Source organism: Colletotrichum phormii, assembly GCF_030913505.1.
Source record: "Colletotrichum phormii strain CBS 102054 chromosome Unknown BDP81scaffold_20, whole genome shotgun sequence".
NCBI lineage: Eukaryota > Fungi > Ascomycota > Sordariomycetes > Glomerellales > Glomerellaceae > Colletotrichum > Colletotrichum phormii.
This window is the reverse complement of record NW_026851462.1, coordinates 419,199-444,703: the sequence shown is the minus strand read 5'-3', so window position 1 is coordinate 444,703 and position 25,505 is coordinate 419,199. Positions and strand designations below refer to the sequence as shown.

At 51.2% G+C, this 25,505-nt stretch overlaps 6 protein-coding genes across 6 annotated transcripts; 4 read left to right on the top strand and 2 right to left on the bottom strand.

Annotated features, from left to right (window-relative positions):
• Positions 1–7,596: 7,596 nt before the first annotated feature.
• BDP81DRAFT_397710 (cutinase) lies at positions 7,597–8,313 on the bottom strand (the record flags this gene model as incomplete). Its single annotated transcript, XM_060588361.1, has 1 exon — positions 7,597–8,313. One exon carries the CDS (start codon positions 8,311–8,313, stop codon positions 7,597–7,599), a length of 717 nt encoding a protein of 238 aa, XP_060441420.1.
• Positions 8,314–11,144: 2,831 nt separating this feature from the next.
• BDP81DRAFT_327722 (uncharacterized protein) lies at positions 11,145–13,721 on the top strand (the record flags this gene model as incomplete). The annotated part of the gene is made up of 4 exons (XM_060585155.1): positions 11,145–12,621; positions 12,672–12,749; positions 12,802–12,974; positions 13,026–13,721. The coding sequence occupies 4 exons, from the start codon at positions 11,145–11,147 to the stop codon at positions 13,719–13,721; spliced, it is 2,424 nt and encodes an 807-aa protein (XP_060441419.1).
• Positions 13,722–15,304: 1,583 nt separating this feature from the next.
• Positions 15,305–16,287, bottom strand: BDP81DRAFT_397708 (uncharacterized protein; the record flags this gene model as incomplete). Its single annotated transcript, XM_060588360.1, has 2 exons — positions 15,305–16,011; positions 16,194–16,287. The coding sequence occupies 2 exons, from the start codon at positions 16,285–16,287 to the stop codon at positions 15,305–15,307; spliced, it is 801 nt and encodes a 266-aa protein (XP_060441418.1).
• Positions 16,288–20,846: 4,559 nt separating this feature from the next.
• On the top strand, positions 20,847–21,706 carry BDP81DRAFT_397707 (uncharacterized protein; the record flags this gene model as incomplete). Its single annotated transcript, XM_060588359.1, has 3 exons — positions 20,847–20,947; positions 21,005–21,430; positions 21,487–21,706. The coding sequence occupies 3 exons, from the start codon at positions 20,847–20,849 to the stop codon at positions 21,704–21,706; spliced, it is 747 nt and encodes a 248-aa protein (XP_060441417.1).
• Positions 21,707–21,977: 271 nt separating this feature from the next.
• On the top strand, positions 21,978–22,491 carry BDP81DRAFT_397706 (cytochrome P450; the record flags this gene model as incomplete). The annotated part of the gene is made up of 2 exons (XM_060588358.1): positions 21,978–22,204; positions 22,269–22,491. 2 exons carry the CDS (start codon positions 21,978–21,980, stop codon positions 22,489–22,491), a joined length of 450 nt encoding a protein of 149 aa, XP_060441416.1.
• Positions 22,492–22,690: 199 nt separating this feature from the next.
• Positions 22,691–23,479, top strand: BDP81DRAFT_409297 (uncharacterized protein; the record flags this gene model as incomplete). The annotated part of the gene is made up of 1 exon (XM_060589076.1): positions 22,691–23,479. The coding sequence occupies one exon, from the start codon at positions 22,691–22,693 to the stop codon at positions 23,477–23,479; it is 789 nt and encodes a 262-aa protein (XP_060441415.1).
• Positions 23,480–25,505: the final 2,026 nt, after the last annotated feature.

Sequence of the window (25,505 nt, the reverse complement as noted above, 5' to 3'; positions counted from 1 at the left end):
CTGCTTACCTAGATAATATTCTAATATACAGCCGCACCCGATCAGAACATGAACAACACGTCCGCTTAGTACTGTTCGCCCTGAGGAGCGCCGGCCTATTCGCCAAGCTAGAAAAATGCGAATTCTTTATACAAGAAACAACTTTCCTAGGCTTAATCGTCGGAGCCAACGGTATCCGAATAGACCCCAAGAAGGTCGATACCGTTATCAACTAGAAAACACCGACCTGCCTAACTAACGTCCAAGCGTTTATTAGATTCGGGAACTTCTACCGGAGATTTATTAAGAATTTCTCGAAAATCATCTCCCCGCTCGTCCGCCTAACAAAGAAAAGGAGTCCCATTTACCTTCGACTCGACCTATAAGAGAGCATTCAACGACCTAAAGACTACATTCACCCAAGCCCCTATATTAGCCTCCTTTGACTAGGAAAAAGATGTCCTAGTAGAGACCGACGCCTCCGACTATATATCTATAAGAGTACTATTCCAGTACGGAAACGACGGAGTTTTAAGACCCGTTACCTTCTTCTCGAAGAAACATTCTATTACCGAGTGTAACTACGAAATCTACGATAAGGAACTGCTAGCAATTATCCGCTGTTTCGAGGAGTAGCGTCCGGAATTAAAGGGAATAAAGTCCCTGGTAAAAGTTATTACGGACCATAAGAACCTAGAATACTTTACGATAACTAAGCTGCTGAACCGCCGATAAGCCCGTTGGGCTGAATTCCTGTCCCGTTTTAACTTTAAGATCATATACCGCCCGGGAAAATAAGGTATTAAACCAGACGCGCTGACCAGGAGGTCAGAAGACCTGCCTAAGGAGGGGGATGAACGCCTTCACCATCAAAGCCAAGTTATATTAAAAAAAGAAAACTTCGAAACCCCCGATTCTCCCGCACCGACCTAAGGTTCCCGACCAAAAAAGACCGTCCGTTTTATAACTTAGTCGTCCCGCTCTCAAGAAGCTACTAGACCCCAGTAGAACGAAGAACTATCCCGCTTGTTCGCCCGAGGATATAAAGAAGACCCCGTGCCCCGCCTGGTCCTAAAGGCCCTTAATAAAGGCGCTTCCCAATACTCCCTACTTACCCTTACTAAATGCGAAGACCGCGGAGGATATCTATACTATAGAAATCGACTATTTATCCCCGACCTGCCGGAACTGAAGGCCGAGCTGCTGAGATACTGCCATGCTTCCCCAATCGCTGGACACCCTGGTATAGCCAAGACTTACGAAATCCTGGATCGAGAGTACTATTGGCCCCAGATGTTGCGATATGCCAAACGTTGGATTGCCAACTGCCACCAGTGCCGTCGAGCTAAACCGAATCGACAGGCCCGTCAAGGCTTGCTAAAGCCCCTGCCTGTCCCTGAGCGCTCTTAGAAGGATATATCTGTGGACTTTATCACCCACCTGCCCTCGAGCCGCGGTTACGATGCGATTATGGTCGTGGTCGACCGTCTATCTAAAATGCGCCACTTCATGGCGTATCCCATCGAGTGCCAATTGGCAACAGGTACATTATGCCCAGTTTTGACCCACTTTTGCCCCCTCACCGCGGGAATACATGACGGTACGTCATCAACCCCTATATTTTCCCAGCTGCGTTCACCACCACAACTAACATTTCTACAGATGGGCAACTGTCGCGATGTCCTCAAGCGACTCTGATGCGTCTAATTCGTCAGCGCTTTCACATATCACCGTCGCAGTACTTCCCGAAGACCTTGATAGCGCCTGTACAGCTCAATGTAGGCCCGAGAGGTGTGATAACGCAATTGTACGCCCACACGAATCGCCTCCGCTAGAAAGGGGCACACCGGGCCAATTCAACCCCCTCGACGTGCCCTACCGCGCCGCAACAGTACGGGGTCTATCTACTACCCCTTTAGAGCTTTTTCAGCAGTATGTGCCTTTGAGGCTGGTTGAATCGTGGGTACAGTGGACCAATGAAGCCGCAGTACGAGGCCCTGTTCAACAACACTCACGATCCCACAGAAAAAAGACGAGGTCAGGGTGCCTGCAGTGTGGAGTAGCGCTTTGTAACTCGGATGATTGCTGGTACCTCTTTCATAGTCAGAGTATATAGACAACAGAAGTATCCATAATCTAGGCTTTTTGGTTGGCTAGAAGAAGTCTTGGCTGTCTCCTGAGTGGTCAGTTCCCCTCAAGGGCATGTACCTGTTGCCAATTGGCACTCGATGGGATAAGGGAACCTATGACTCCGAAGAGACCGCCCGCCTGTTCGTAAAGCACGTATGGAAACTGCACGGCTTACCCAGCACAGTTATATCAGACCGCGGCCCCCAGTTCGTATCGGACTTCTGGAAATACCTGACTAAGCGCCTGTCCGTCTCTGCCCTGCTTTCTACCGCTTACCACCCTAAGACCGATGGCCAGACCGAGAGGATGAACGCCACTCTGGAACAATACCTGCGCTTATACGTAGCATACCTATAAGATAATTAGGCCGATTAGCTCCCGCTTACCGAGTTCTCTACTAATAATACCGCTTCTAAGACGACTACTATTACGCCGTTCTTTGCTAACTATGGCTTCTACCCGCATTTAGGTTTCGAACTAGTACTGCCCCGCGATAAGCCCGCCGCTAAAGATATTAAGAAGTTTATATCCCGTATATAAGAGATTAACGACCACTTACGCAACGAGATGTTTATAGCCCGCTCGCGATATAAGGAACAAGCAAACCGGAAACGCCGTCCCGCCCCTAAATACCAGGTCGGTTAAGAAGTCTAGCTCGACGCCCGGAATATCAAGACTCTGCGCCCTACTAAGAAACTAGACTAGAAGAACTGCGGTCCGTTCAAGATCGATAAAGTTATCAGCCCGTACGCCTACCGCCTCCGCCTCCCCGAGCCCATGAGGATTCACCCTGTCTTTCATGTTAGCCTGCTCCGCCCCGCCGCCGACGACCCGCTACCCGTACAAACGAACGAACCACCCCCGCCTGTCGAAATCGATGGTCTACAGGAGTGGGAAGTCGAGGAGGTTCTTGACTCTCGCTGGGACCGCCGTGGCCGTGGCCGCCCCCGTCTGAAGTATACTGTCAAGTGGACTGGTTACGATGACCCTGAAGAGGTGCCCGCCTCCCACCTAGAGAACGCCCAAGAAGTCGTCCGCAACTATCACCGCCGGTACCCGTTTAAGCCTGGTCCCACCTGAGCGTGCCAGCGACCTCGCAGGAGTTCGGTCCTAAAGAGGGCGGTAATGTCACAGACCCGCTGTCCTAGACCCCAACCTTGAGGTTAGTGTTGAGTAATCCAGTGGCCGGGTAACGTAAGCCTGAGACTGGATAAAACTCTGCATCCTGTATTCTGTCGCGCATGTCCAGAAACGTAGCTCCTTGAGCTACGTCTTGTCAACAGAGCCTGTACCTGCTTAGGATAGAGCCTGCCCGTAGCAATAGATTGTCTGATCCGCCTGCCCAGCATCCACCTGCCCAGCATCCACCTGCCAAACAACCTGCCTGCTACCGTGACACCTACACGACAAGATACTATACCTAACTCACGCAAATTAATGGAGCTTGAAGAGGAGAAGCTAGTTAAGTATATCCTCGACCTAGATTCCCGATCGTTTCCTCCCCAGATCAGTAGTATAGAAGAAATAGCCAATCAATTGCTCGCCGACCGCGACGCGCCCCCAGTTGGGAAGCGCTAGGCTTCAAACTTCATTAAACAATAACCACAGCTCCGGACGCGCTTTTTTCGCAAGTACGACTATAAGAGGGCCCAATACGAGGATCCAGACGCAATAAACGCGTAGTTTCGGCTTATAGCGAACATAATCGCGAAATATGGTATTATAAACTCCAATATCTACAACTTCGACGAGACTGGGTTTATAATGGGCCAGATTGCATCCAGGATGGTCGTCACGAGTACCGAAAGGCGTTCAAATATAAAAATAATACAGCCTAGCAATCGTAAATAGGTTATAATCATTCAGGCCATCAGTTCGTCAGTGTTACGGCCAGCTAGTCGTAGGGGTAGTTTGCAGAAGTTGAGGCTGCGGAACTGGTAACAGTAATCGTAGTCGGGGATAGCTTCAGGGAAGCTATGTCTGTCAATCGTAAGGGTAGGTAAGGCTTCGGTGATCAATCGTAGTCTTGTCAAGGTAGTAGCTGAAAGCGGATGTTAATCCTGATACGAAGTTAATTGCTGAAGAGCTATGGAAAGTCTGTCCTAGAGCCCAGCTCGAGTCCATCCTTATATACAAGTCCGATCCTAACTGAACAGTGCTGTACAGTCCACTTTGTCTGGATATGTTGGATATGCCGAATATCCAACATATCCTTGACTCGGTTGGATATGTCGAATATCCAACATATCCTTGACTCGGTTGGATATGTCGCATATCCAACATATCCTTGACTCGGTTGGATATGTCGCATATCCAACATATCCTTATCCCTTATCATATCTCTTATCATCACGTGACTTGTACCATAGTTCTTCCGTTCCTGGGGTTTCCCCAATGTTCCGTCCCGTCCTGCATATATGATGCGCCGTAGCCGCTAGGCGTCAGCGGGGCACGCCCTGGTCTTCATGTTGGGTCGTAACAGTCAGGTTATAGCGTTCCGCCGTACATCATCGTTGCAGGCCAATATCACCTCTCTACCTAGTATATAAAAGGGAATTGATATACCGGCGTCGCAAATTGATACACCGGCGTCGACCTTACACCGGCGTCGCTGTTCGACCTTTTGATTGGCTCAAAAAAATATTGTTAGTGCAATCAAATTCTGCCAGATACCCACAAAGTATCTCAATGTTACAACCCAACATGCATAACAAGGCCAGGGGGCCCGCCCCACAAGCCTGCGGCGGCTATCTACCTGATATACGCAGAGAATCCGGGAACTCAGGTGACTCCTCATGGAACGGAAGAACTATGGAACAAGTCACGTGACGATAAGGAAAGTGAGCACACGATAAGGTGATCACAGTGATCACCCAAAGTGAGCGCTTTTGTTACCAGACGTTAAATACATCATCATCATCATCACCAAAGTGAGCGCTCACCAGTATCCACTTAGTGATCACCAACGAACATGGTGATCAGGCAACAAAGGATATGTTCAGGATCAGGACTTGTACATAGGATGGACTCGAGCCGGGCTCTAGGACAGACTTCCCATAGCTTCTTCAGCAATTAACTTCGTATCAGGATTAACATCCGCTTTCAGCTACTACCTTGACAAGACTACGATTGATCACCGAAGCCTTACCTACCCTTACGATTGACAGACATAGCTTCCTTGAAACTATTCCACGACTACGATTACTGTTACCAGTTCCGCAGCCTCAACTTCTGCAAACTACCCCTACGACTAGCTGGCCGTAACATCCAGCTCGTAACAAAGATGCGCCGGGGTAATACTTATATTATAAAAGAGGACTTCTTCCCTGTATTTCACAACACTTTCATGCAAGCCCTAACGGTAAAAAACATCCAGGGAGGCTTTAGAGGGGCCGGGCTTGTTCCTTTAAATGCCGAAAGTGTGCTTTTGAAGCTTGATGTCAAGTTATACACTCTAATACCCCCAGGGTCCCTACCAACAACACCCCCCGTATGGACTTCTCAGACGCTAAATAACCTAACAGAGGCCTCTTTTCAGTCCGAACTTATCAAAAGGAGGATCTCCCGCTATTAAAATAGCTCCTCAACTTCAATTATTGAAGCTGTAGAGCATTTATTAAAGAGAGCGCGGGGATTTATGCACCAGATTGCCTTATTAAGGTCGGAGGTCTAGATCCTCCGGGAGAAAAATAACCTACTTAGCCGACGCAGGAGGTCTAAGAAAACACGTCTTAGATAAGGAGGAAGTTGTCGTGGATTATTGTGATCATATTGTTGTCTATGTTGTGTTCTCTCCTTTCCATATGCAGCCAGGAATATCCCTCATCTGAGGCACCTGGATTCCTGCATTTTCATTGGTTGGTCTCACCCAGATTATTATGGGTTCAGATTGCTCGTTCTGGTCCGAGCATACCCGCCCAATTCCACTTCCGCACTTCAACAGAAGTCTTACTGTAGCTAAGGTAGAGGACATTTAGTCGCAGAGAGAGGCTATGGCCCAGATTGAAGAGGAAAGGCGCTAGAGTAGTGGTCGTCGGCCGAGGATAGAAATAGGTCGACGGCGATGCAGCCTCTACGGAAACACTGGCTATAATACGCGAACATATCAGTTTAATAAAGAAATATCTGAGGAATAGGATTCAGAGTAGCTTTAATTGATTTTATGTTTTTAGTGTTGCTCCTTAGACAGATTTATAATGTGATCATGGTTAGGTGGGCAGCTCGCTTGTCTGGGCAGCTCGCTTATCAAGTACGTTATAAATAAAAGATATTAAATTATAATTAGTTAGCGCAGTATGTAATTAAATGCTGCTTGGCGGCTCCGCGTATTGGCGACGATCATGTTTCCCCCGTCCACGTTGATCCGCGGGACCACGTGCGTTCGGAGAAAACAAGGCGTCCGAGGTGCGATTGGTAAGGTAGAGCACGGATGCCATCTGGTGTCTTCAGACTTTCAGCCGCCCAGCCCTGGAACTGTAAGGTGTGCTTCAGCCTTTCTCTCTCCCCGACGAGCGTCATACGAGCGCAGAAAGTTCGGGCGAAAGCTGAACAGACAAGACCCTTTGTCGCGACGTCGCACATTGGTGGAGTGTTTCGCACACAACTCTCTCATGGGCGCCTTGAAGAGGAATGGTGGCCTTCGATGGGGGTTAATCGCCGCCGCCCCCGTCGGCATGTGTTTATCATTTCCAACTGGGCGCCTCCTATGCATTGCCGACGGGATGATGGTTGATACCTTCAACCCATCTGATGTGCTTCGAAGTGCGAACCGGGGATGAAGAAACGAACAAGATATCGGGGAGACGGGAAGATTCAAGTTTTGGCGTCGTGAAAGAAGAGGCAGCGAGATGTCAGAAGAAGCCGCGTCACAGTGCGAAAAGCCGTGCCTGTGCCTGAGGTAATAGGAGCTGCAGGGTGCAAGGCTGGAGGGTACGTACAGTGTCACGATGATCTCGACTTATGTAAGCACTGTACGTCAACGGCCCCATCCGCCTCCCCGTTGCCTCCCCATCGCCAGCATAACCCCGTCCTCCTGAACCCCGAATTGCCGGGGCCTTCATTCATCAACTGTCACAGAGCACCACACATATGTCACAATGGGACCGTAAGGTTCGGAAAATTTTCTTCTAATTGCACATCGATTAACGAGTGTCTGGGGCATGTCTTGGCTGCCCATCTCCCATGAATCTGCACCCAGCCTCAGGTAAAGTACTTTGGCAAAATCAAGCTCTCACCGGGTAATCCGTCGCCAGAATAACAAGCCCAGGAGGCGTAGTAACTAACATTGCACTGTTTCAAACATACACAAAATGCCCTTCCCAAATGTGAACTGTAGAAATGGATATCTCTTTATGCCTGTAGAGAGAAGTAGAAACAAGAAGAAATAAGGCCGCCGCTCAATGCATGCAAAGCCACAGTGTGTACATGGATGCTCATCAAGTGTTCCCCTTCGTTCCGCCTCGTAAACTTGACAATCGTGATATGCGTCTACTTGCGCCTCTGTGCGCCAGCTGCGGTGAGCTTCTGCGAGATGAAGTCGGCCATGTTGCCAGCCTGGTTGCCGTAGGACAAATGGGCCGGCAGGATGGTGAGAGTTCCCTTGCAGACGGCGTCTCCCTGAGCGCAGATGATCTTGGTCTTTGACTTGGGGAAGTTGGGAATCTGGGCCTTGTCCTGGGTGTTCTGGGTGTCGCCAAACATGAAAGCCGCGACGATCTGGTCCTTCTGGGCCTGGGGCAAGTCCTCGACAGCACGGTGAGTGACGGCGGCGCCTTGGCTGTAGCCACCGACGACCATCATGGAGTTGGGGCACTGGCTGTTGACTTCGCCAATGATCTTCTTCATCTCCGCGACACCGGCGGGATCGGCGCCGCCAGGCAGGAAGTTGGTGGAGAGACCAGCGGCGTAGTCGACTCCCTCAACAGCCACGCTCTGGAAGTTGCCCTTGACGTTGTTGGCGGTTTGAGGACCGCAAATTTTACCCATGTTGCCGACTTCGGTAGAGCCACGAGCGAAGACCATGATGACGTCTTTGCAGCCACCGGTCGAAAACTCCTTCGCGGTGGAACCGACACGGCCGCGCTGGCGAGCTTCGATATCGCGAGCCTCGATTTCAAGAAGATCGCGCTCATCGAGGGCGGGCTCGGAGAGCGTAGGGAACGCAGCCGCGATAGACGCGAGGGCGATAACAGCGGAGAACTTCATCGTGACGATTTGGGAAAAGGTCGAAGGGAAATGGGCTCACAGAGCAGACTGAGATACAGCGTCGCGAAAGAGAATGACTGCCACCAGGGCTTGGAATGTTAGCGAGCTGATTGCTGCGTGTTGTAGATGAGATGTGCTGCTGATGATGATGATGAGATGGATAAAGTCATAGGGTCTGGCCGCAACCTTTATACAGAGAGTTTCTGCACGTCAACCCGCGCCGTTGGGCTGGTGTTGAGATGACGATTAGTGCAAACCTCTGCCTCGGCCGTTGTTGGCGTTTCCACATCAAGTCACCTTCGTCCCATAGCTCCAAACGTCCGGACCAGTCGCATCTCTCGAATCAGCTCGAGTAAGCAAGAGACATCCCCAAAAGGTGTCCCTTGGCGTGTAAGATACATCTGGGGTCGATGGGATCTCCTGAGGCGCAGGTCAAGGTGGACTGTCCAGATCGCAAGTCTGTCCGCTTTGGGAAACACGACTCCCTTCCCGGAGGAGCACGGTCGCAGGTCTCCAGGATGCGGTAGCCAAGCCATCGGGAAGACCACTCCACAGCGCCATCCCGTTGGATTTCCCCTGGCTAGTGGCGCATCCAGCATGTAGCTTGGTCGATGTCGTTTATCGGAGATCCTAAGGGCGGGAGGGCAGGATCGAGTGGACCGAGGCATGGCTGCTTGATTTCTCTTCGGTAGCCTAAGTCCGATAAGGTCGAGAGCCCCTCATGCCTTGTTCATTCGGGGAGGAGTACCGTCGTTTCGCAGACATTGTTTAGAGAACAACCTAGGATCGACAAGGCTCGGGGACCAGGGGAATTCGGTGTAGAACTCTATCATTCGGGCCTCATGCAGCCGATGGCCTCGGATAGCCTCGTATCATCCAACCTGACGAACGACAATAGGTCCATGTTCATCGGCTCCGACAAAGAAAAAAACCTCAATGAGATGTGACATGCCGTTGTGGTTGCTATCACCAGAACGTTCGTGTAGCTAAGCGCAAAGCTTCTTGACTCCGGATGCCCAGAGGAAGCTAGAAAAGTGAAAAGAAACTGCCCTCGTGACAGCAAACGCTAGATTCAGACTAACATCAGGCTTCACGGGCTTCAGACCAGCCAACTGTCAGTGACCCTCCCACACAACATCTCTGCCACTGAGCAAAGTCCAGAGGAGGGAAGGGTGGCCCATCGACCACGAGGGCCCCTGCCACAGGAACGGCGCTTGTCGATAAAAGTGTAGCTTGCGAACTTGACGGCGTCCGTTGTGGACCGCCTGAGTTGGGAGGAACAGGATACGTTCTAGAAGTTCCAACCTGAAACTTGAGATGACCGGATCGAAACGGAAAACTGATCACAAAGCAAACTCCTGAACAAGGATGGGCTTGAGAGTTTCTGGCGACTCAGAGCCCGCGCTGGCTACTACCAGCTCTATGTTCTGACAGGTAAGACTTCACGATCTCATCCCGGGTCTGACGTCTGGTGTGGTGGGCATCGGCCGGCTCGGGGAGGTCAAGTCAAGTCCTCATTGGGACTGAGAAAAAGAAGGTCTCGCTGCTTGACACTTGTCAGAGGACCGAGCGTAATGTTAGACAACGGGATTCGGACGCGGGAAACGCAGAGTTCTAGACCCCGAGAGGGCAGAAGAAGTAAAGAAGATGGAGATGGGCTGTGCTGTGCTGGTTCATTGAAGGGATTCCGACCGGACGGTGGGCAAAAGCAACAAGATGTCAAAAACGTCTGTCTGCTCCGCCGTGGGTCAGTCAACGGCGCAGTCGCAGAGGAATGGAGATTAAACAAAATGAAAAAGATATCAAATCCATCCGTCAAAGCACCCCGAATAAGAAAGACCTGCGAGAGGTTTTGAGACATTCTCCCTTGCGCCGATCCGACAGTGTGGTTGAATGATTCTTGTTAAAGATGGGAGGAGAGGGCAGAAATTCTCCTGAATCCATGGGCGCTTCAGCTTTTCTGATGCATCAATGAGTCGACAGCGGCGACACAGTCTTTATGAGCCGAGGTTGAGGTTTAGTGGGAAAGGTTGGTCCCCTGTCAATATCAGGGAAAGATGAGACAGAACAATCCTTTGAGGGGCTCCGTGCGCCGGGACGGAAGAACAATCCAAGGACGACAGCGGCGGGGACACGGCATGCGGTGGGTCCACTCGGATCCGGATGGGAAAGCCAGATGCGGGGTGGCCTTCGGCTCCGGTCCAACACGACTTTCCAGGACGGTCACGTGGATCTATCGGGGCGGTAGAACACTGCCTCCGATATCCCCACTTTATCTACGTAGGAACCCGGATGGAAGGGAGGGACCAGAGTGACGTCGGTCGGACCTTCCACAACTGGGGACCCTGGATCTCCGGCAAAACTCTGGCCGAAATTCGCCCTCCCGCCAGTCACTCACTGCAGCATGAGAGCGTGCAGTTCCCATGCCCGCCACACCCCACGAATTGTGGGGATCTCTACCGTTGCACACCAACATTCTCAGCCTTCTCTCCGCCGTTACACGGCCAACCCACTGCTACCTTGGACTGCTGATCCCATTCCCGTGATAGCTCACCCAACACAACTCCAACCGATAACCCTCCGTACACCACCCACCTGCAGCTAGGGTCTTTGATCTGCCGATCCTCGATCTTTCCTTTCATCCTATAACGAGCCACGGCCCTCGCAGCTCGACTAATCCGACCGCCGCATTTGCATGTCAGCGACTGTTTCTCCTCCGCCTTTTGCTGAGCTCGAGCCTCGCCTCTCACAACCCGACGCCAACCCCCGCTGCTCGGCTTGACTAGAGCTCACCAAAAACGAACAAAACTACTCTGCAAGATCTGTGGTGTATGTCTTCTACAGATCCCACAGATCACTCTTCCGGCCTCTCTGGTGCCCCCCAGAATGATACTACCGCCGCCTTGGTGACGAACGCCGAGACCGCGGGGTCGAAGGCTGAAACGGAGCTGCCCAAGCTTGACAACCATGTCGAAGACGAACAGCCCGTGCTGTCAGCGAAAGCAGCAGGCAAACAACAAGCGACCGACGATCTGATCGATTTTGGCGAAGATACCCCCGTCTCAACGGCCAATACGAAAGATGACACAAAGGTAGAGGATAAGCCTTCCCAGCACTCGCCCAAGACAACGTCCAAACCTGCTCCAGTGACCATCCCGGAACCGATGACTTCGTCGATAGCGACTTTGAAGCCCACGAGCCCTCTTCCTGCCGAGACTGCTACACAGTTTCTCACCATCGAGTCCACGACATACGTCGACCCAACACCTCCAACTCCGAGGACATCCCAGCCTCCCTCACGAACCCCCTCAAATGCCAAACGCCGGCCTACCTCTGCATCCCCTACGCGATCTGATGCTGGCTATGACGAGCACAGATATGCAAGCGAAGATGAGCAAGAGAATGGGTCGCGGTCAGAAATTCAGAGTATCATGGAGCAGTTCACCGGCGACGGTGGGGGCCCTGGAGCTGAAGAAGTCATGAGCCCAAGGCTGGAGATTGCTTCTCCCATGCTTGGTAGCCCAGGCATACAACATCCACCCCGGAAGTCCAGCCTCGAGCCACTGGTACCCTCGCTGTCTCACCAGGTCCAGGAGCTCCAAGGCCTCAGAATACAATCGGCCTCCCCAGCTAGTATGTTCTCCAAAGAAAGAGCAACCGACGAACAAGGGCCGCCAGTACCCCCAAAAGACGGCCCACCGGCGACACCAGCGCGATCTCACGATGATCGCCAGATGAGCATCGACTCCCAGATGTCTCCCAGCATGCCCGTTCATCGGCCGCCACCTCCTGAACCCGAACCGGAGCCAGCGCTGCCATTCGACTTCCATCGATTCTTAGAACAACTACGAAACAAGAAAGCGGACCCAGTCGCCAGATACCTCAAGTCGTTTTTGTCAGAGTTTGGTAAGCGGCAGTGGATGGTCCACGAGCAAGTCAAGATCATCGGCGATTTCCTCGCCTTCATTGCCAACAAGATGGCGCAGTGCGAAGTGTGGCGCGACGTCTCCGACGCAGAGTTTGACAATGCTCGCGAAGGTATGGAGAAGTTGGTCATGAACAGGCTCTACACGCAAACATTTTCACCGGCGATCCCTCCCCCACAGCCCATTCCCGGTGCGAAACCGAAAAGACGTGGAGGAGAGCGGCCGATGGGGCCCGGCAGGCGTGGCCAGCACCAAGAGGACGTGGAACGAGATGACATCTTGACACAAAAGATCAACATTTATGCCTGGCTTCGAGAGGAGCACCTTGATATACCGCCAGCTGGTGATAGTGGCAAGCGATTCCTGAAGCTCGCCCAGCAAGGTATTTTCTCAAGACTCCCCACTAGAGTTTTGGTTGCTGACTGTGCATAGAAATCCTCAAGATCAAGTCATACCGAGCGCCGCGAGACAAGATCATTTGTGTACTGAACTGTTGCAAAGTCATCTTTGGTAAGCCACCATTTGTGCACATATCGCGACTTTGAAGACTAACCCGTGATAGGCCTGCTCAAGCACTCAAAGTCGGACTCTTCAGCCGACTCCTTCATGCCCCTCCTCATCTACGTTGTCCTCCAAGCCAACCCAGAACACTTGGTGTCAAACGTTCAGTACATACTGCGGTTCCGGAACCAGGAGAAGCTGGGTGGTGAAGCCGGATACTACCTTTCATCTCTGGTAGGCCCCATTGACACTGTAATAACGCTGCACACAACTGACATGGCATAGATGGGCGCGATCCAGTTTATTGAGAATATGGATCGGACGACTCTTACCATTACCGATGAAGAGTTCGAGAAGAACGTCGAAGCAGCGGTATCTGCAATTGCCGAAAAACACCGCCTTGACACACCTGCAGTCGCTCAAGAACCTGTATTTTCCGAGAAGTCATCGACTGGGTACCAGACAGGGGAATCTTCGACGAGGCCTTCTCTAGACATCATGGGGGAGTCATCCACACCACGTCGATCAACATCATCGAATGAGGGTGGAAAAGATTCAGACGACCAGGCCCCCATCACGGGACTTCTTCGTTCCATTCAGAAGCCACTCAGCACAATCGGTCGCATGTTTTCGGATGAGCCCTCTCCTGCACCACCTGTACCTAGCAACGCATCGAGGCCGACGTCGAGGCCGCGAGACTCCTCTGAGCGGCTGTCGCCCAGACCAAGCACCGAAATATCACCTGATGGACGGCCACCATCTGCTCGTCACCACTTGTCAGCGGAAGAAGCTGCAGCGCGGCAGGCAAGCGCTGAAGTTGCTGAAGCCCAGCGTCTGAGCAGGGTAGAGCACAATAACGTCGTCGAGACCCTGCAAGGAATGTTCCCCGATCTTGACAGGGAGATCATTTCGGACGTGGTACACCAGAAACAGGGAAGAGTTGGGCAGGCTGTCGATGCCTGCTTGGCCCTGTCTACTTGAGGATATGGAATAGTTGCATCAATAAAGTTACCGCATCCTCCTGACGATCGAACGACTGCTTCTCATCTGCGCAGTGACATTGAGTTTTCGCGGCGTCTGCCTCCCGCATCGATCGACCTGTCGCCGTTGCACCAGTGGCCAGCTGAGCCTAGAGCTCCATGATGCGGATTACCTCCCAAGCAGCCCTAGAGTCGTCCCTGACGTGACCAAGTCCGGACCGCGCCGGGCCAAGGGAGGGAAGCAACGGGAATAGTGGCGTGGGGATGGCTATGCGTGGCTCACGTGGATTCAAACCTCTGGAATGTGCGCAGGTTACACGGTTCACGTTACACCCGACCCTGCTACCCGGTTCAATCGCAATCAGCATTTGCCAAGTATCAACATGTGAGGAGAGGCTATCCAAGAGTACGAGCTGCGGTTCAATGACTAGCTCCAAGGAGCAAGCAGGGGGGCAAAGAGTCCTAGGTACCTAGCCACTGGATTAACCAACCTTGGTAGATGCCTCGGGGCGAGCATCGTGGTGCATGAGGCAGGGACTTATTCAGGGCTGAACGAATTGGAACGCATGTTTGCTTGCCTCCTTGCCAAATAGGCCTAAATGAGAGCTTATCCTCGACCGAGTCGCCTAGGATCCAGGGTCCGGGGTTGATTGAGACACGAAGTGGAACCTGAATTAGAATTATGGTCTCAACCCTTCGTGATCCGGGCCTTTACCGCAATCTAATTTACAAAGGCCATCATTTCTCTTTTGGTCTTCTCTTCGTGCCGTCTCTTCGCGCCCTCTCTTTAGGCCTTCCCTCCAAGCCCTCTAGGGCACTACAGTCGGGCACGAGAGGTGTTGATATCAGACGATGTGCTAGACGCGTTTTGTTATGCAGTCTCATGCCAAGATCTGGACTGAATTCAACAGACTCAGTTCAATTTGATGATGATCCGAAGGAGCTGAGCCGGATCTTGGTTCCATGTGATGATATATAGGATGCCACGGCCCGATCAAATACCTCGATTGACCCTCCGGCTTCCTGCCACTGTTCATCCTCGTAACTTTCTTAGCTCCACAGGTCTTTCCTGTCTACATTACTGTCTATGGCCCTCAAAGTCGAACTTTTCTAGCTACCAGGCGAGAATATCTTGATTACCAGCTGTGGGGCGCTACCGTGATCCTCTGATCTACCTTTCAGAATGCACATGACCCAGTTCAAGATCCTGGCCACGGGCCTGGGACTCCTCTTACCCTTCGTTCACGCAGTAGCACAGGCACCCCCGCTGTACGGCTTTACGTACGGCGCCTGTGGCAAGATCTCGAACTTCAATACAGTTTTTGCCAACTCCATCTACATTACGAATGGCGATGTCGTCGACTGCCAAGATGTATCTGACGCCTTCGGCTCTGCATTTGCCGCTATAGGAAACGATGCCACTCAGCAGTACTGGTGTTCGAATTTCAACAATCCGAATAGTACATTGACTCCTATTCTTGCATCAGTGCCAGCGCCCAACGCTGCTCTTTGCAACGTCGCTTGTATGGTCAACAGTACTTACGCCTGTGGGGGAAATTATGGTAGCGATGTCATATATAATGTCTATGGAGTTCGCCAATTTGGGTACCAGTCTACTTCTACATCGTCAACTTCCACCAGCACTTCCAGGACGTCGACGTCGAAGTCTTCGACTAGTGCCACGACGACCACGATGTCTACTAGTAGCAATTCCACAAGGTCCACCACAACCACTTCTCCAACCTCGACGTCTTCTACACGGACTTCGACGTCGACCACCACTACGTCTAGTTCCTCTTCGAGCTCGAGCACAACAACTAGTACCACCTCTTCTAGCTCCTCTTCTAGCTCGTCTACATCTTCTAGCATGCCATCTACTACCACCAGCACAACATCGTCATCGAGTAGCTCTTCCACAAGCTCTTCCACTTCGTTTAGTGGATCGTCTACAAGCACCTCATCTTCTTCGAGTACATCCAGTAGCTCTTCATCCTCCTCCTCCTCGTCATCGTCAACCCGTTCCTCGACGACTTCTACTAGCACAAGCTCATCCTCTACTCCTTCGATTACCTCTTCAACTTCATCGACTTCAAGCTCAAGCAGCTCCATTACATCTTCCAGTTCTTTGAGGTCTTCGATCACCTCGAGCTCGGTAAGCTCGTCTAGCACTTCCTCTCCCACATTGTCTACAACGAGCAGCAGTAGTTCCAGTAGCATCAGCCCATCAAGCACGTCAACCTCGATGAGCTCAACTTCGTCCTCGTCCAGCAGTACCACAAGCTCTTCGAGTTCTACAAGCTCATCGAGTAGTTCGACAAGACCATCTAAGTCAAACCCCCCACTTCCTGGCACCCCCCTGTTTCTGGCACCCACAAAAACGCGAAAATCCACCACAACCCAATGCCCACCCCCAACCTCCTTTTATCACAACATTTTCAATTCGCGTCCAAATGGGCTCATCTTTTGCACATACCTTCTTCTATATCTAATGCCTCAATATACCGAAGATCAGCTTCGTCAGGCTCTCGAGGACATCTCAAACGGCAAGAGTCAAAAGAGAGCCTCATTGGAGTATGGGATACCACGATCAACCCTCCAACTACGTCTCCAAGGTGGTCAGACTAGGAAAGTGGCTTTTGCTGACTGGCAGAGGCTGTCTCCTGACCAGGAGAGTAAGCTGGCACAATGGGTTCGCATTCAGGCTTCGCTGGGCCTCGCACCAACGCACCAACAGGTGAAGGAATTCGCAGAGCGAGTTCTGGCTGCTGCTGGGGATACCAAACCACTGGGAAAAGGCTGGATCTATGCCTTTGTGAGAAGGAACCCTATCATTAAGGTTCAGAGAAGTCGTTCTATCGATTCTAGACGCGTTAATGGGGCATCTACTGAGGTCATTAGGAACTGGTTTAAGTTCCTCGCTATCCCTGAGATCAAGGACATCAAACCAGCCAACAGATATAATATGGATGAGACTGGCATCCTCGAGGGTCAGGGAGCTAATGGGTTAGTGCTGGGTATGGCTGAGACGACGTCTGTTCGCAAGAAACAACCTGGGTCGAGGGCATGGGTCTCTATCATTGAGTGTATCTCAGCCTTGGGTAGGGCACTTCGTCCTCTTATCATTTTCAAGGGGAAGACAGTCCAACAGCAGTGGTTTCCATTACATATCGTTCCATACGATGGGTGGGAGTTCACAGCAACAGATAATGGCTGGACTACAGACTTAACTGCCATTGAATGGTTAGAGAAGGTGTTCATCCCACAGACTATGCCTGAGGCTGAGGGGGAGGCTCGACTGCTGATTGTGGATGGGCATGGGAGTCATACGACGACAGACTTCATGTGGAATTGCTATATTAACAATATCCATTTACTGTTCTTACCACCACACTCCTCTCATGTCCTCCAGCCTCTTGACCAGTCTGTCTTCAGCCCTGTTAAGTCAGCCTATCGGAAGGAGCTCGGTTACTTGTCTCAATGGAACGACTCTACCATTATAGGTAAAAGGAACTTCCTGGACTGTTACCAGAAGGCTCGACTTGCTGGTCTATCAGTCTCGAACATCAGAAGTGGTTGGAAGTGGACTGGTCTACACCCTGTGGCGATGGTTAAGCCCCTGATGAACCCTATGGTACTACCTGAGCCTCCTGCTAAGCCCACCACACCCAAACCAACTAGTCAGGGCAGAAAGCGATGCCATAATGGTCAACAAACTACCCCTGTTGAGCCATGGGATTCTGCCTCCTCTGCAGTGGTCTGGTCGACACCCAGGAAGCTGGCAGAGCTCAGCGGTCAACTGCACTTATACACCCAACTCGACAATGATACCAGCACTCAACGGCTGCTATTCAGGAAGGTGAAAAAAGGCTTCACAGAGCAGGCCTGGCAACTGGCAGCTGCCCAGCAGCAACTAGCTCACCTGAGGGCTCAAGTTACCAACGCTGCAGTGAGGAAGAGGAAGACTGTTCAAATCGATCCCAACACGAAGTTCGCGAACATCAGGGATATCCATCGGGCTCAAATCGAAGCGGGTGAAAAGGAGGTTATCACGGCTGAATCCAGCGACTCTGAATGCCCTAGTGAGGCTGGCAGCTGTATTGTAGTGGGTGTGGTTGAGGATCAATAGTTAATAGTAATGAGGAGGTCGGGTTGTGATCCCATCGTTTTTGTGGTGCCAGAAACAGGGGGGTGCCAGGAAGTGGGGGGTTTGACTTACACATTTATCTGAGAAAATCCGTTTATCACAGCTTATTGTACAAGAGATGGATGTCTCGCTTCGCGTACAGAAGCCAGGACGAGGGCTGAAAGCCAAATGGAGGACATTGAAGGGACATCTAAAGGGGGGCTAGACACGCTTCAGACTATCCCATCGCCTGAGAGTGGGCGTCAGTACAATTGCCCCATTTCTATGCTCCACTTCTGCCCCTCACAAAAGGGGTACATGTGCAGTACGTCACTTGGCCGCCGTTTTCATTCCGATACTTCCACCGCTAATATCAAATATCTTGCCGATGTAATATCCCACGATGGATTCAGACGACTTTGATGGATCCGTTCGATCACATATTACTGTTGCCGTGACGCCCGAGGACCTCGCCGTCGCTTGTACAGACGACTGTACGCCAGAGAGATGTGATGAGTCAACAGTACGGCCGCGAGAATCGCCGTTAGTTGAACGTGGTTATCCCGACCAGTACTGCCCACTCACTGTCTTTCAACGAGATCCCACGATTCGAAGCCTGCCGGAGACGCCCCTGGAATTTTTGATGCAGTACATTCCTCAAAGGATGGTTGAATCATGGGCAAAGTGGACTAATGAGGCGAGGAATACGCGGTACGGTCCATGGAAAAAGGACTCCAGAGAGAATAGATGGATGCCAACCTCTTCAGAGGAGATCTATCTGTTTATTGGCGTTTTGATTTACATGGGCATCCATGAGGAAGCCGAAATATCTCGATATTGGTCCTCGTCTTAAGAGAAGGAAGATCCCGTCCACATTTTCACCCGGGCTTTACCTCGAGACCGTTTCTAAATGCTCCTCCGTTACCTTCGTATTTTTGATACCACTAGTGTTGGATTCACAGGTGGAAAAGGAAAATACTCGAGTATCGTGGGTAGCAACGATCACCGACTGTAGTGGTGATATTGCTTGTTCTTGTTGTTCTTGAGTGGAAGTCTAACCAGGTGCCAGCGGCGGCAGGAAGTCTGGGGTATACCACCCTCGTGTGGCTGAGCCACACGGACCACCGTGGCTGGAACGGACCGCGGCAGCAACCTCCTGCTGCCTAATGTAGGCCTATTCCAACAACTAGATTCGATCAGCCAGCCATCCCAGCTACAAGACACAGCAGGCAGCAGCGGGAGCAATCCCGCGAAGATTCAATGCCAAAGGTCTATCGCTAGGTCAATGAATGGTCAGCCCATATACAGGAGGTTGGAGACTCCTTTTTCTTGCCTGGCAGTAACCTTACTGTTGATGAGGCAATGGTACGGTTTACTGGGCGCTCGCTAGAGACAACAACAATACCAACAAAGTCCACGCCCACCGGATACAAAGTATGGGTTTTAGCGCAAAAGGGTTACTATATACGATGGCTTTGGCACGTCCATGGTAAAGGCCCATATGGGCTGGTGCCTCAGGAGCAAGAAAGCGTTACCAACAAAGGGGTAGCAGAGGAGCGTCTAACGCCCACTCAGCGAGTGGTTACTACCTTATTGGCTCTACTACCAGTTGCCATATACCACGTGTTTCTTGACAATCTATTTGCCTCAGTCAGGCTCTTTAAAGCACTCCGATTAAATCAAATCGGGGCAACAGGGACTTGTCGAAGGGATAGTGGCATTGATGAGTTGCTAGTGGCTGAGAAGGAGAATGAGGGTAAGGGGATCCCATGGGGGGAAGTTCATGCTATACCAACAAAAGACGGGCAGGTAAGTATACAAGAAGGAAGTTGGTTCTTGTGATAATATGGCACTTATTAACTCCTTGGTATTTGAAGCAGGTTCTTCAAATAAGTTGGAAGGATGCTGCCCTCGTGGTTTTCCTTACTACAGTATATCACGACACAGAGCAAGTCATCCGTAACCGCCGCCGGCCTGCTGGATCCTCTGCTGCCCACCGAGATGCCCGCGAAGTCTTTGGAGATGATGCGCGAAAGGCGCTACCTATCCCTATCTATATTAACGATTACAACCACAATATGAACGGTGTAGATACAGGGGATCACATGAGGCCATACCATCAGTTCGGACGTCCTATCCGTCGCGGAAGTTGGCAGTCAATCTCCTGGAATTTCCTCCTCGAGGTTATATTTGTGAACACCTTCCTTCTACAGCGATGGGGCGAGCCAGACTGGCAGCAGTTGAAAAGTCAGTATCAATGGCGAAGGGAACTATCTACCCAGCTTATTCAGCACTTCGGGCCATTGGTAAAGGCGCGCCAGCGTGCCCGGCCCCAACGGGCAACAGACAAGCGGAACAACATTATTCCCTGGCAACAGCATGTTAGGAAGAAGCGAGGAAGCTGCTCGCCGTGCTCTGCTTGTAGCAGTCGCCCTAGAGCAAGGCAGGCTCTGCGCGAGATCTCTGGGAATAGTGGCAGAAGGAAGTACTCAAGGTCAGGATGCCAGGAATGCAATGTGTCTCTATGTAACTCAGATATTTGCTGGTACAACTTCCATAACCAAACTCTAATGAATCGAAGTATCTCCGAACGAGCTTTTTTGGTTGGCTAAGATTTTGGTTGGCAGAGCTTTGATTGGCTGTACTCCGCACTGGAGATGTACTGACGCCCACTCGCAGTCGATGGGATATTGCGTGCTAATTATAGTAGAGCCATAATAACCATTACTGAGCCAAGTCCCGCCTTTCCCCCATACCAGCATCTATGAATCGTAATCTCCTATACTACGTACATTATAGCGGGTTCTCTGCACAAGTGGATTTTCTGCGAATAGAAGCCAAAAAGAGCTGCAAATGGGGCCAGCCTATTTGGGCTGTTGAATGTACTCCAAATGATACGATAACAAATCGTACTGTGTAAGCGCCAAGAACTTTGGATGTTCGTGCGGAAAGAGATCAGAGAGTTGTCAACAGGATGAAGCCCTTTTCGCTGACTACTTAACGATGGACGCTAAAGAGCCGCCTCTATTGCGCCCGACAATCCTCTTCATCGGGCACATTATCGGAATCTTTCAACACTCGTGGGAGTATCTCGACATGACCTTGTAAGTTTCTCGCCCGTCCTGATGCTAATCGCAAATCTTACTGGATAACCGCACCAGTGCAAAGTCAAAGGCTCCCATGTTCACTCTGCCCATGCTAGGAGGCAAGATGTACGTCGTTACCGAACCAGAGCTCGCTCAGGCGGCACTTCGCAACCGCTCACTGAGCTTCGATCCGTTTCTGAGGGACCTCATCAGGGGGATGGCTGGCGCCAGCGCGCAGACTATGAAGGCGTGGGATGATCCCGCGTTCTACGGCCCTTGGGTGAAGAGTCTTTATGGTGGGATGGCGGGCCAATCACTACTTGCACTCAATATCTCGGCCGTGGGAGGGATTGCGACGGCGCTGAATGAGATTGGCGACGATGGAGAGGTTGCGGACTTGTACATGTGGAATCGCGAGTTGTTCACATTAGCCAGCACGGATTCGCTATATGGAAGCAAGAACCCTTTGAGGGTGGATAAGAAGCTCATCGAGGCGTACTGGTAAGTTTCTCTCAACGATGCTCTGATCTGAGATGGACTAGTCTAATCTTCCGTAGGGACTACGACGCAGACGTCAACAAGCTCATCCTCGGCATCTTCCCCTCTATCATCGCACAAAAAGGCTACCGCGGCCAAGCCCTCTTCCAAGAAAGAAGCTTTCAAAACCTTCTTCGACTCCCAGCTCCACGAGAGCGACGACGTCCCATCCCTCGTCAAAGACCGCCGGAGATTAAGCATAAGCTTCGACATGACTTCGGCGGGAGCCGCCAAGATTGAGCTGATCTTCCTCCATGGGGCCGTCTCGAATACTTTTCCTGCATTCTACTGGTTCTTTACCCGTGTATTCAGTCAGCCTAAGCTGCTTTCACGCCTTCGTGAAGAGGTGCATGGCGTTATTGAGGAGAAGGGGCGTGATGCTGTCGATGGAAAAGAGAAGAGAGTATTTGTGTTGCATATGGAGAAGTTGGAGGAGAAGTGCCCGCTGCTCATGTCCTGTTTCCGGGAGGCCCATCGGTTGTACGCTGCGTAAACTCTCGCGAGGAAGGTCATGGCTGATACGACTATTTCCGATGGGAAGATGAGCTACGTTGTGAAGAAGGATTGGCAGATATCTATCCCGCAAAAGATTCTGCAGACTGATACCGGGATCTGGGGAGATGATGCGTTGGAGTTTATTGGAGATAGGTTCTTGAAGATTGCTCAAGAGAAGGGAGAGGCGGTTGTTAATGCTGCTGTCAGAGGGTTCCTTGGCTTTGGGGGTGGAAAACATATTTGGTAAGCTACTCACTCTCATAATCCTTCGGTCTATGAGACTGTCGAAACTAACGCTGGCAAACAGTCCCGGTCGGTATTTTGCGAGCGGTGAGCTGTTGGGCTCCTTGGCGCTGCTGGTTGCTGGGTTCGACGTCACGAGTTCGGACGGGGATGCGCTCACAGTTTCGAAGGCCACTTCTGTTCCTCTTACTGGATCTTTTGGCAAGCCGGTACCTGGCAGCGACCTGCGCGGACGGATGCGCAGGAGAGTGGGGTGGGAAGATGTCCGGTGTGAGGTTGTTGCATAATTGATGAGACCAAAACAGCTGAATGGGCACGATCTACTTTTCTTGCGCCTTTGTACTTGAGCTTTTTGGGTGTTGGTCGACTTCCTCAGTTGCAGGTTGAAGATGATCAATATCAACCTCACGGAGTCGACCGCCGAAGCTCAGGCCAACGCTAGCAACATCTTCTTGCGCGAGCTGGACAAAGTCACTGAAAGAGGCCATGACCTTGATTCTGCAATCTCTTGCTTCACACGGCCAGTCCCAGAATCGCGATGTCCCGGCCCCCGACAGCGACGCGGCTCGCAACGCCGCCTTCCATGGCTTCAATCCAGTCATTCTTAGATTCCTAGAGCGCATCGCTATGAAGCTAGAGAAGCCGGAGTCGGCGTGGACTGCAGACAAGAAAGCCATGGTCACCATGGCCATCTTCTCGGGTATCACGACGGCCCTCAATTATTTGAGGAGACCGATCAGTCGAAATGCCTGTTACAAGAAGGTTGCAAAGATCATAGGCTGTGCAGAAGAGGTAAAGCTGGCGAAGAAGGCCGCTCTCGAGGCTTTGGAGGGACAAGTTGATAACCTCTGGAAAACCGCCGACAAGGGTCTTGCCGAGATAAAGGGCAGGGTTAAGCATGGAGAACTCAATCTGTTGGATGGCAAGCTCGATGAAGAAGCCAGGACCTTCACAATTCGTGTTGACGCGATGGCTACAGCCGAGAGAGTCACTGGTTTGGAACGCCGCGTTGATGCGATGGCCGAAGCCGAAAGAGTCAGCGATCTGGAACGTCGCGTTTCCGAGCTAACGGCAACGGTGAACACCATCGGGGCTGATCTCAATGAGCAAGCGATCAGGGGTGGTGTCACGATCAAAGCACTAAGAAGTAGCATAGACGCATTGAAGGAAGACTACGGGAAAGCATCATCTCGAATTGATGAGCTCGAGGAAAACATCCAGGACACAGCTACCGACCTTGACGCGCACAAGGCCCAGTTCAGCCATTTTATGTAGGGTCTCTCACATTTCTACTCCGTCCAATAGAGATAGTCGTACCTGAATAGGCGGGGATTGAGAACGAAAAGACTCTGAGCGGATAAAGTGGTATTTGAGGTAAAGTATCTGTTGGTTCACGGGGTCGTATACGACAAATAGTGGTAGCAATTATCACTCGTCTGTTGGTGATCCTATTGCTTGTTCTTCTTGTTGTTGTTCTATCTTACATTGTAGGCAGGAGTCGGTCGAAGTAGGTAGTGACGGCCTGGGTGGTTGCCCCACCTTTATCCGGCCGTGATGACTAAGCCAGTTGTCCCACTTCGCCCAGGGCAGGTGCCAGCCAGCCCATGGTACCTGCCTATTACTCCTTATCAGCCTTTGCTGTTCCAACAGTATCACTTTACGATACGTGTGGAGGGTCTGGGGCGCAAGATCATCACTATATATTGTATTTCCTTCTTGAGATGTCCATGTATGAATTTACAGAAATCTCTTCCATGGAGGCCTGTGCTGTTCAATCTTCACACAGTCTCTACATCCAGCTCGCATCAATATTACCAAGGATAATGAGCAGACCATAGATGTCTACCGTATTCAATCCATTGCCTTCCATTCCGGCAATTTCTGTCGTCACACCACAAAATGTGTTTCGTTTCATGATCCAAGCGTGAACAATATGTATTCGGATCGAGAAGCGCATCAACACCAGGCACTCCTCCGCTTCCATTCGTTCCCGTAGCGAATATGCCTAACGATCTTCGGGACAGAAATATGTCGTCGTCAAAACGATGCCACTGATATGTCGTGTGACAGCCTCTGCATTCGACTTTATGACACTCGTCAGTGAGAGATGGTATGAAATTGGTTTTATCGCGACTGTCTTGTCCGGCCATTGATTTGCAACACCACTCTTCTAGGGGAAATTTGGTGCCAAATACCGTGCCTACCCGGCTATCCGCCCCTAGGCAAGAGCATCTCTGTGGGTCAAAAGGCCTCAAGAGTTGACCATCGTCATAGGTGAAATGTGGGCAAAGCATGTCGCCATACTTTTGACTGAATGCCCTCAGGTCTCGAGATAGACGAGTGTCTGTGACTTGTTCATTCTCAGTCACCCGAAAGATTGGCAGACACCAATGAAGGCCAACAGAGTATCGCAAAGTGGTGTTCGGTCCAAGCAATGAACTACCTGACATACTAAGCATTACTCGAGGGGCATACCATCGAGCGAAAGAAAACATGTAACTGGGATCGACCTTGGCTAACGTCGAAGAAGCTTTTTCGTTGCAAACTTCGCAGCGCGCGAAGCAAACCCGTCTCCTGTCTTTATTCGGGCGGTATCGACTCCTCCTCCATTCCTGATTGCCCGTCGGAGAGAAGATGGCGATATTGCGATATGGGGGCAAAGTCGGGCCACCCCTTCAGAGCCAATACATTTGCGTATCTCGGAGTTGTAATTTCTCTGCTGATAGGAAAACTGCAATTTCGGGTGCCGATGATCGCACTCAGAGCAGAATAAGGATTTGTTGGAGCGGAATCCCCTGCACGATCTATTAAAGTCGGGCATCTTCCTCCTGTTTGAGCAGGCGACGCAAACTCCAGTCTCCTTTGCCCGCATGCTTGTCTCGTTGTCTGTAAATATCTTTCCTGGCACGCGTGATTCCCATGATCTCCCGCGAAGATATTCATACTTTTCAAAAGGGCAGTGAAAATCAGCGAACACCTTATCTTGGTAGATTCTCCAGAAGGTGAATGACACTTGGCGTAGCATATATATGTCGACAGTATCCAGTACTTCCATGATACGTAATAGTAACTCGTCTGGTAGTCTTATAAGTCGACTGCGGCGCAGGTTTCGTGTCAAGTTGGGGTGTTGACGCAGGGTGGAAGCTCTCAGAGGCCAACTGCAGTTAGGGGTAGATGATAAATTACTGAAATCTGCTCCTCCCCCGACGTGTACTCCCTGCGCTGTATATATTTCTGAGCTGCTCCTTTGTTGCTTGGACTCCTTACTACCTCTAACTAGCCCCTATCCGGGAGGGCTCTG